We start from the raw sequence: 11,366 nt of genomic DNA on the forward strand, positions 1-11,366 counted from the left end.
AGAGGAACTGCTCAAATTCAACTGTAAACATGAAACCAAAATCACCTTAAATTGTTGATTAAACACTTGCAAACACACTTAACTTCTACTTTTAATAACACAATAACGCTTTTATAAACTTGAAAGATGTGGGAAAATATCATTTTAGTAACAACGTTGATTATTGTTTTAAAAGATTGCGAGAAGAAAATTTACAAGAGGAAAGCTGAAATGAAATAGTTGGAAAATTTAAAAAAAACAACAGCAGAAATGGAAAAAACAGCTGTAAGTTTATGGGAGTAAAGTAAAAAAATATTAAGGAAAAAAGTCAAAATCGAATGAAGAACAAAAGTCGCAATTTTAGGATAAAGGATAAACTCGTATTATGGAAAATACGTCATTTTTAGTAGCATTTCACCTCGATTACAAAAGTGAAAAGCAGTTTTTTCTTGATGTACATATAGCTTTTTAGCATATCTCTATGTGTTTGTTTACAAAATATCAAAGTGTCCCTTGCATCCTTTCATTTTTCAGTATGTGGCCCTCGCTGGAAAAAGTTTGGACACCCCTGCTTTAATACAGGCTATTGGCATTCTCTACCCAAAATCACATAATCATGAAACCTCCAAAAGTTTATTAGATAATTACATTATAAACACAAGTCATGACACCCATTTCTGCAGCTTCACTAAAGTGCCTAAAATGTTGAAATTTTCTCACTTCATATATTCAAACCGACTACTGACTCACTATAAATAATCTAAACAAAGCAGCATGGCTCTCTATCCAGTTTCTGCTGTCATAAAAACACGCATTCACATTAAATATAGTGTAAAACCAATATCCCTGCCTTTGTTTTAGTAAACTTTATTAGAACAAGTCTTTCCCTTTGACTCTGGAATTCCTCATTTCTTGTCGACTTGCCCCAAAGTCACGCAGGAGCGGAAATCCTCGCCACGGCCCTCTTCATCATGTCTCTAGCGTGAGCGTAGCGCCTCACTATCTGCCGTACATGCTCCTCTTCCTCACGCTGCAGGATTCGCAGGAAGTTGCACAGCTCAGGAAAGCTGAATGCATCCCACTGTGGGGGATAAAAAGCCTGATTTTAGGCACACACTGGGCACTCACCAGGGATGCTCCGATCAGGGTTTTATGCTGCAGATTCCGATCCTCCATGAGTGATCACATGGATTAATAATACCTTTTTCTATTCATTTATGATGAGTGCTGTTGGCCAGGGGTGCATCCCCAACACTCACGTGCAGAGAGTATTGTGTATTTGAGTACCTCAAAACGAACTACATTGCGTTTTCTTCAGTGTTGTCCCATGAAAAGATATTATGCAATATGAACAGAAATGTGAGGGATGTACTCATTTCAGTGAGGTGCTGTACTGTATTTGCTACAAACTTACATTAACATCCCCGGTCTCGTTCTCCTTGAGGACCAGGCTCAGGACTTTTTCACTTGGTCCCGCACACAAGCGCAGCTGCAGGGGGCGCTCATCGTCGCCCAGTTTCCGCATGTACACTGAATGAAACAAAAAAGATATCAGTGAGGAGTGTAATGTCCTCTACATTGGAGAGACCAAGCAACGCTTCAAACAAACGCATGGCACAACATAGGTGGGCAGTTTCAAAGTCCATCTTAAGCTGTTGTACCAATGTCCTGACATCTCTCCCCCAAAGAATGCCTCACTCTCGGGAAGAGTGGTCACTAGCAAGCTGTTTTGCCACCAGAAAAGCGTACCACGCTCGTTTAGCAGCCACGCCTATTGTCAACACACCCAGTAAGACATGAATAGGGAGACTCCACAGTAAAAATGTAGAAGTGAAGAAGTTGCCAAAACTACCTTGATTGTGTCTGTCGGAGCGCTCAAATAGGGAAAACTTGGCAGGGTTGTCCACCACCGTGAACTTGTTGAGCAAGGCCTCGATGACTTCTCGCACTCGCGTGTGGGAGCTTATGTGCAGGTGCTTCGCAGCGTCTTTGGGGAGGTAGAAAGACGTCCGTCGTTGCAGCAGTCGGCCGTGCTCGTGCTCGTCCAGGGTGGGACTCTGAGGAGGCGGCAGGGTGATGGGACGAACGAGCTGAAAGTGGACTTTGATGAAACCGGTGTAGGAGCCGTCTTTATTCTGAAAGGAGAAGCGGTTATTCCGCATTAAGGGAATTGCTCCACCAGGTGGCCCTGTCCATCCGCGATACTGTTAACGCAGAAATCATAGGCCCTAGAAACGGAGAGAGAAAGAAGCGTATGACGTACCACCAGCATGTAGAGGTTGCTGTTAATCTGAGCGTTGTACTCCTTGACCTTCTGATGGACTTCACCAACGCTTAACTCCCGCCTGCGCCAGTCAGTCTGCTCATCCTAACAAGAAACAAAAACGCAGACAACGCGTCCTTTTGAGGCTCACGAGAAGACGGCAACCTGAAGCTGACCTCCTGAAAGAAAGCTCCACATGCAGCGTAACACATTTCAGAGTCAGAGAATGTGCTGCTTCCCCGAGTCATCTCAAAGCTTCCTGTGCTACGCTCGTCTGATTTTCTACCACCCCCTTTCCATTTGCTCCTCCCTGACCATAAAACCTAGAAGAATAACTCTAAAACCGAAGGCTGAAAAGCTAAATGTTCAGTTTATGTAGTCAACTGTTTCTTTTTGAACAGGGCGCCAGCTGTTTCATTGCCGATATTGCCTCGCATCAGCTCTCATCTGCTCTGTAGATGACTGAACAGCGAGAGGACACATAAAACAGGAGCATATGGCTGCACAGAACCAACGCTACACTGCTTTTATCTACACTGGCATTGCATGCATGCGCTATGAGGCTGACAGATATCCGTTCCTCACCACATTGGTGTCCGTCTCGACGGAGTCCACGGAGAAATCCACCTGCTCTGCTGGCAGACGGTCTGTGCTGCTGCAGTCCAGCTGGATGAGCGGTCGACATCTGTGGTGACAAGTGTAGCTGCAATCTGTCGAAAGAGAGTGGAGGTGTCAATAACAGAAGAAAAAATGTCTTGGATGCCAGGTAACGATATTCCAACACACTCCTTGACCAAGAACAATCAATTATTCATTCCAACAGCAGAAGCATGTACAGTCGTCCGTCTTGTATTGCCGTTAATTCATGTACTAATTCATTAATACTAGTTAATTACTCCACCACGATCACTGAATTTCCGCAAAGTAGGATTCAAAATGAACCCCTGCCACCAGTTTCAACGATCGTCATGAAATTTGGTGGAGACGTCTATCATGACAGGACGCACAAAAAAGTCTCAAGAACCCACACTCGGAGACAAACAGGAAGTCGGCCGTTGGCCATTTTGGACTGGCCGTTTTGGGTGAAAACCAGGTGTTGTATTGTGACAAACTCCTCGTAGCCACTTTGACCAAACGAGCCTAAATCCAAATCACAGATACTAGACAGATGGGCGATGAGAAATTGTGAAGGATTTTAGGCTGTTCCATAAGATAAGGGGAGGAGCCTTTGATGCCTCACGAAGTAACAAAACCTCACCATACGTCGCTAGCATAGAATAAAATACAGAAAAATACATTATTTATAGAAAATAAATAATAATCTCAGACCAATTCAGTGAAATTGGATTATTTCCCGTGGCATACCTATGAAACGCTGAACGGCACAATGGTTGGGAATCACTGGCATAAGCTAGCTATCTATTGCAGAGGTGTCCAAAGTATTTTAAGACAACTACAAGACAACTACAAAAATGTAAAAAAAGAGCACTACTTTTACAAGAATAACAGATAAAATATTAGGAAAATAATGGCATAATATTAAAAGAAAAATAACATATAATAATTTTTTTTAAGTCAAACAAAAAACAAACAAAACAAAAAATACAGCTGGAAAATTTAGGGGGGGTAAAAGGTATAACATTCCCATAATAAAGTCAAAATATTATGACAATAAAGACACAATATTATATTATAAAGAAGATACATATTTGGAAAAAAATAAATAAATAGGGGAGGAGGCAGCAAAAAGTATGGAAGCCCATTTCCACCACTGGAAAAAAACAAATATGCCAATTGTACGGCAAATATGTTTTGACAAATATGCCAAAAGTCATAATTATGTGATAGAAAATCCAAATAATGAAAAATAATAAAAATAATAAATTCAAATAACAAAAAGCCAAAATTATGAGATAAGAAAGTCATAATTATGAGATAAAAAGCCAAAATTATGAGACAAAAAGTCAAAATTATGAAATCAGAATGCCATAATTATGAGATAAAAAAAAAACAAAATGATGAGATGAGAAAGTCATAATTATGAGACAAAAAGACAAAATTATTGGACAAAAAGTCAGAATTATGAGATGAGAAAGTCATAATTTTGAGATAAAAAAAAACAAAATGATGAGATAAAAAAGTCATACTTATGAACATATGAAATTATGAAATCAGAAAGCCATAATTATGAGATAAAAAAAAACAAAATGATGAGATAAGAAAGTCATAATTATGAGATAAAAAAACAAAATGATGAGATAAGAAAGTCATAATTATGAGATGAGAAAGTCATAATTTTGAGATAAAAAAAAACAAAATGATGAGATAAGAAAGTCATAATTATGAGATAAAAAGACAAAATTATGGGACAAAAAGTCAGAATTATGAGATGAGAAAGTCATAATTTTGAGATAAAAAAAACCAAAATGATGAGATAAGAAAGTCATACTTATGAACATATGAAATTATGAAATCAGAAAGCCATAATTATGAGATTAAAAAAAACAAAATGATGAGATAAGAAAGTCATAATTATGAGATGAGAAAGTCATAATTTTGAGATAAAAAAAACAAAATGATGAGATAAGAAAGTCATAATTATGAACATATGAAATTATGAAATCAGAAAGCCATAATTATGAGATAAAAAAAAAAACAAAATGATGAGATAAGAAAGTCATAATTATGAGATGAGAAAGTCATAATTTTGAGATAAAAAAAAACAAAATGATGAGATAAGAAAGTCATAATTATGAGATAAAAAGACAAAATTATGGGACAAAAAGTCAGAATTATGAGATGAGAAAGTCATAATTTTGAGATAAAAATAACCAAAATGATGAGATAAGAAAGTCATACTTATGAACATATGAAATTATGAAATCAGAAAGCCATAATTATGAGATAAAAAAAAACAAAATGATGAGATAAGAAAGTCATAATTATGAGATGAGAAAGTCATAATTTTGAGATAAAAAAAACAAAATGATGAGATAAGAAAGTCATACTTATGAACATATGAAATTATGAAATCAGAAAGCCATAATTATGAGATAAAAAAAACAAAATGATGAGATAAGAAAGTCATAATTATGAGATAAAAAGACGAAATTATGGGACAAAAAGTCAGAATTATGAGATGAGAAAGTCATAATTATGAGATTAAAAAAAAAACAAAATGATGAGATAAGAAAGTCATACTTATGAGATTAAAAAGTCCCGCCATAACAACCCGTTACAATCCAAGTCCACAACAACCCTGCATTGTTGTGATAGCAGCATTTTGGAAGACTTTGTAATGGAGTGTCATTCACGTTTTCACGCCCCAAATCGGCTCACACACTTTCTCAGCATGCATCATCATCATCATCATCATCGCCAACATCACGGCCCCCATTTGCAGGAAGATGATGATCCAACAAGCTGACACACAAGCTCGTCATGCTGTCGTGTTTGAGGCAGATTGAGTGCTTCTGTGCTTTGTAGGTCATCGCCTCCAGTGTTCACACAACATGCTCACCGTTTACACAACTCAAACGCTGATGTCATTTGCTGTTTTTTGGTCAACAAATTCCCACTAAAAGGACCGAAACATGACAAAGTCTTGGAGGATATGGGGTTTAAAAATAATAATGATTGTGTCACGTCTCAGTAACCATTTTGTTATCTTCTCAAGGGGCAATACTGTACAAATGAACTTGGACACACATTTTTTGTTGAAATAACTGGAAACACGAGTGAGTACCAAGATAGACAAGCGTGGTGGTGGGCTGCATGAGTGCTGCCCGCACTGGGGAGCTGTGGTTCAATGAGGGGAAACATACATTCCAACGTGTACTGTGACATTGTGTGGCAAAAACTGGGCAATGTCACAGTCTGGGGCTGCATGAGTGCTTCCGGCACTGGAGAGCTGTGGTTCATTAAGGAGAAACATAAATTCTAACATATACTGTGACATTGTGCAGCAGAAACTGGGCAACAACACAGTCTAAGGCTGCATGAGTGCTTCCGGCACTGGAGAAATTGGGCTGCATCATGTTCTGGGACTACATGAGTGCTTCTGGCACGGGGGAGCTGTGGTTCACTGTGGTGAACCATGAAGTCCAACATGTACTGTGACATTGTGAAGCAGAAACTGGGCCATGTTCTGGGGTTGCATGAGTGCTTCCGGCATTGGGGAGCTGCGGTTCATTAAAGGTAAACAGGAACTCCAGCAGAATTCCAGAAGGAATATTCACACCAAGGACACAATTTGGACGTGTTCACTGTGAAGCGTACTCGCTTGTGTTGCTAGCTATTTAGACAATCATGGCCGTGTGTTGAGTCATTTTTTCCGTTCAAGCTGTACACAGACTACACCAAGAGACAACACTATAGAAAGTACACTTGGATATACTTGTCCCTTGACAAGACATAATGAAATATTTGCAGAGTAGTACTCACTGGTGCAGCGTAAAGCCTGCTTATGAAGACCCCAGATGAATTCTCCACACAGGTCACACCAGGTGAGGTGAGTATGACCGTAGGGATGGAAGTCGTGACCGCTGCCGGCCTCTGCGGGCGGGGCCTCGATGCTGACTGTGTCCCCAACCAGTCGGACAACGTGGAAGTGGCCGAGCTGACTTGGAGCGTTGCGAGGCCCACGGGCCGCCAGCTCAATAGGATCATTCACACTGAGGTCCTTCAGCTCTATCAGCTCACATTTGGACATCCTGCTCTCGATCTTCTCACGGACATGTCAAGCCAACTCCCACTGTCCATAAGCCAGTGTGGGTGGGCATCCAGTGCCGAGACCACATCAGAGTGTGAGGCCGCGGGGAGCGCTCAGGTGTTTATCTCGGTAATTTTGCTCCGGTGCCTTGGAAGCATGGAATAGGCCTGAGGAAAATCAAACACAGCGCTGGAAATCATACATGCAAGACTGCACTGCACCCCTTTAAAGGGATAGTTCAGATTTTTTGACATGAAGGTGTGTGACATCCCCATCAGCGTTGTAGTCCAATAACAGCGACTTACCCCCCACTTGGTCTCCTAAGTCCAGTTCTCATCAGAAACGCCGAGCGTTTTGTGAGGTTTGAGTTTTTGAGGAGGCATTTTTTGTGATCTTTTGAACGCGTATTTTTTTTAGAAGCCAAACTCTTTACTTAATTGTCCCCAGCAACTAAGCGTAACTACGTTCTTCACCACGGAAAACTATCCCTTTAAGGAAAAGTGAACTTTAAAAAAAAAAAATGTTGCCCATCATCCAGAATCTTTATCTGAGACATGAACACACACGTCTTTCTCTTTTCTGTGTGTTCTAAAGATATAAAAACAGGTAAAAAAAAGAGGCAGGTAATTCATGCACAAAATGGGACACACCCATTCCGCCTAGAAAGTCCACTAAAAGCAAGAGAATGTGTGCTTTTACTGCAGCCAACCGACAAAAATAAAACAGATATCCGTCGTAAAGTAACGTAAGCTTTACACGTGCAAAAACAGGAGATTAACTGCTGCTATCTCGTAGCAGGATTCATGCGAGACACATGAAAAAGTGGGACAAGATGACGATGAGGATAATCCTGTGCGATCCAAACACGACTGATACTTTTTCATTGCATGTGACCGGCAAACAAACTCTATGTTGGACACAAAACACGAGAAATAAGGAAACAAGGACCGTTTCACTTATACTATGAAAAAACAACAACCTCAGACTGATGATTGGTATTTTTCTGCATTTCTTCTTTTTTTTAAATGATTTTGCTCATGGGGTTTCAGAGACGTGGGCTATTCTCTCTATTTGTTTAAGAGTAATAGGATTACTTTCTTAATCTATAAAGCCATTCTGGGCAAACGACCAGTTTATTCACATGACTTTATACCAACCAATATACTTCATAAAGATGCAACAATAATATAAAGGAGCATCTCACCCTGCATAAAACTGCAATTCATTGATTTGTATTATATTGTGTCAGGGATTGTTATGGTGTTGTCATGGTAACGTATCCTGCTCCCTGTATTATAAACATGTATATCTATTATTTAAAATATACTATATATGTATTATAAATATGTCTGTATATTTTTTTAATAATTATAAAAATGCACAATTATTTATTTTGCTAATTTACTAATTTTAATTTTGGTAATTAAATAAATACTTCAGAGATCATGCTACAAATTTCAATATATTAGGGAAATATATGAGGAAAATTATACATACATTTGAACAGATTTCATATTATACATGTTAATACATTTAGTGTTAGAACTAGAAACACATAAATAAACGTATTCATGCATTTTGTTCATTCATGACTACAATCAAGGGAATTTTGATGATGATTAATGAAATAAATGCATAAAGATCATTCATATATTGGGAAAACCATGTAGAAAATTATATATATGTTAAATAAATGTAGTATACTATACATTCATACATGAATTATTATAAATATAATATAAATATACATTTTTATATTTATTTATAAAATACTAGTACATTTTGTTAATTCCTGACTACAATCAAGGAAATTTTGATTGATTATTGACATAAATACTTGATACAAATATTAAGAGAACTACTGGGATTAAAAAATATTGTAGACATGAATGCATTTATTATAAATACAAACCCTTTATTCCTAATAAAATATGTTAATATGATACATTTTGTTAAATAACGACAACATTCAAGGGAATTACGACTGAAATCAATCAATAAACGCATACATACTGTATATTAGCTTATGGATTATGCGCCACTGGAATGTCGGAATTTTTGCTGCTTCACTGAAATCAGGGCATGCGCTTTTAATAAAGAGTGTAAATCAAACAAAAATTAATAAAGCTCCTTTTCAGCTTGCAAATGTGTAAATCGAACCTAAACAATATTTCTCATGCCGTAAAAAAACATGCCATGCAACAATGTGTATAGTTTTTTAAACTAGACTTACTATAGTTTATTACAACAGAGATAAGTAGAAGGTACTTATGGGTATGGGTGTACAACGTGCAGTCATCACCATTGTAAACCAGTGACCACACTCCACGACATCTTTACTGTACCAGGGGTGCTCATTACGTCGATCGTGATCCACCGGTAGATGGCCAAGGTAGTGTGGGTCCATCCCAGAAATGTCACTTTGTAGCTGTCATATGACATCAGTCAGCTGACATTAAGCTCCCCTTCTGATTCGCTGGTGCTCCCCCGTGGCAAAGATTAAGAGGCGAATACACGTCTCAAACTACACACAGGGCTGCAACTTTCATCTTTATTATTGTGATTATAGATAAACTAAGTGTGTGGTAAGATGCCTATCTTTACAACGCAAGTTATGCGTTCACTTGTAGCGGCTAGTTATGTAGAAAAAAAGTCAGTTGTTTGATGGCTTTTCATGGTGTGCTGAACTCCACTATAGAAATGTGTGTTTTCTACACTTGCCTTTGTTAAACTATTATTTCATGATGAATTGGAAAATGTGTGCATTGCGGAAAGCTTTTTAATATGTTGCCCCGACTTCTTTTGCATATATTATGTACACAACTATTGAGGAGTTATGTGTCATTATCTTTATTGCCATACGGGATTGAACTGTGAATTATTCGTGAATGATATCAAACACCTTGACTACCTGTAAACTTTGAAACAGTGAACGTGGAATACTAATCATGTTTCTATTGTAGGGTTTTCACAAGACACTCAGTTCACGAGATGAGACAATACGTGAGATTGGGTCTATGAGAACGACGCGAGACAAGATTTTAACATTACTTTTAACAAAAGTACAATGACAAAATATAACAAACATATGACAATATACTGCAATCTACTAATAAAATTCCTACTACGTTACACTTTCCTGCACTCTGTGTGTATGCTAGTGGCCCCGCCTCCACCCACCGTGACAAAGAGACTGTATGACTGACAAAAGGGCTCACTCTGTTCATGCCGTTGTTCTACGGAACAAACGCGCCAAGGTGCTGAAAGCAATGCACAGAGTGAACTCTCTTCTTGCCTGTTTGGAGGAGAGAGACGAGGAAAACAGACACGCATGCACATGGCAATATGTTGATTATCCACTTTGTTTTCATTTACTGTGTGATTAATTCAGTTATTATCGTCCCAGGCCTCGTGCCCACGAGACAGCTGAACAACAACAACAAATCTTATTACACCCAGAGTATTTAGGATAGAAGTTTCAAAGTTTATCGGTTTTCTATATATAAATATATATACTGTGTATACACTCTATATATGTTTTATAGTAAGAAATAGATCATGTTGACTTGTAACTTGCATGCTGAAAAAGTGTGTGCACCACTGATATACATGTACAACGTACATAAATACTCATATTTTATAAATATAGTAAATATATTATACATTTCTAGATTTATAAATATATTTTCTATGTTTATAGAAAGGGGTATTGGGAATTGGTGATTTTAAAAGTAGCTCGCAGGCTGAAAAGGTGTTCAATACTGTGTTCATTGTGCATTTTGCAAACTTACTGGCATAGTTTAGCAAGTGGAGCTGCATTGTGAGTTGCATAGGAACAAGTCGGACTCTATTAGGGCCAAGTGGGTCAGCGCACATTGCATTTTAAACCATCCGACACTAGAACATTGTGGTGTGTGTGTGTGTGTGGGTTGGGGGCGATCGGGGGTGCACAATTAGCCAGAATATGCAACGAATGGGTAGACTATGCTGTCCTGTTGTGTATTAGTCTTTTAAATAAACAAACCGGATTAAGGTTTGAGCCGAAGAAGACACGAACCAGCAGGGGGGAAAAACAGAACCACATCCTCTGACCAACTAGAAAGAGAAAGCAGCTTACCTCGTTTTGTTTAGTTCATCACCGGAGACACCGGAGAAGTGATGAGAAGATGTGATTTTGTCGATGCGTTACCAACTGCTGACGTTCACTCGCCTTTCCGACGCACCTCACTTTGCGCATGCTCAATGAGAGTACGTGGGATTACTTTCTAATCCTGTATATCTGTCAAACCAACCACACGGAGGGGAATCCCCTGTGTCTGAAATCCCAGCAGCCTCTTGTGTTGTCCTCCTTGCATCACAAAAAAAATAAAACACTTCACATTTAAGTCTCATTAACTGACAATAATAATAAAT

The 11,366-nt window shown here is 38.4% G+C and overlaps 1 protein-coding gene across 2 annotated transcripts; it reads right to left on the minus strand.

Annotated features, from left to right (window-relative positions):
* Nucleotides 1-73: 73 nt before the first annotated feature.
* Nucleotides 74-11,216, minus strand: rassf1 (Ras association domain family member 1). 2 transcript variants are annotated; one of them, XM_054784434.1, is made up of 7 exons: nt 11,071-11,216; nt 6,686-7,120; nt 2,828-2,952; nt 2,243-2,347; nt 1,832-2,114; nt 1,394-1,509; nt 74-1,060 (listed from the first exon to the last, which is right to left on the minus strand). In XM_054784434.1, the coding sequence occupies exons 2-7, from the start codon at nt 6,951-6,953 to the stop codon at nt 911-913; spliced, it is 1,047 nt and encodes a 348-aa protein (XP_054640409.1). In that variant the 5' UTR covers nt 6,954-7,120; nt 11,071-11,216; the 3' UTR covers nt 74-910. The 2 variants fall into 2 exon arrangements, with proteins under 2 accessions (XP_054640409.1, XP_054640410.1); XM_054784435.1 differs by lacking the exon at nt 6,686-7,120 and having other exon boundaries at nt 11,071-11,189.
* Between the last annotated feature and the right edge of the window lie 150 nt (nt 11,217-11,366).

This window comes from Dunckerocampus dactyliophorus, chromosome 8 (genome assembly GCF_027744805.1).
Source record: "Dunckerocampus dactyliophorus isolate RoL2022-P2 chromosome 8, RoL_Ddac_1.1, whole genome shotgun sequence".
Taxonomy (NCBI): Eukaryota; Metazoa; Chordata; class Actinopteri; order Syngnathiformes; family Syngnathidae; genus Dunckerocampus; species Dunckerocampus dactyliophorus.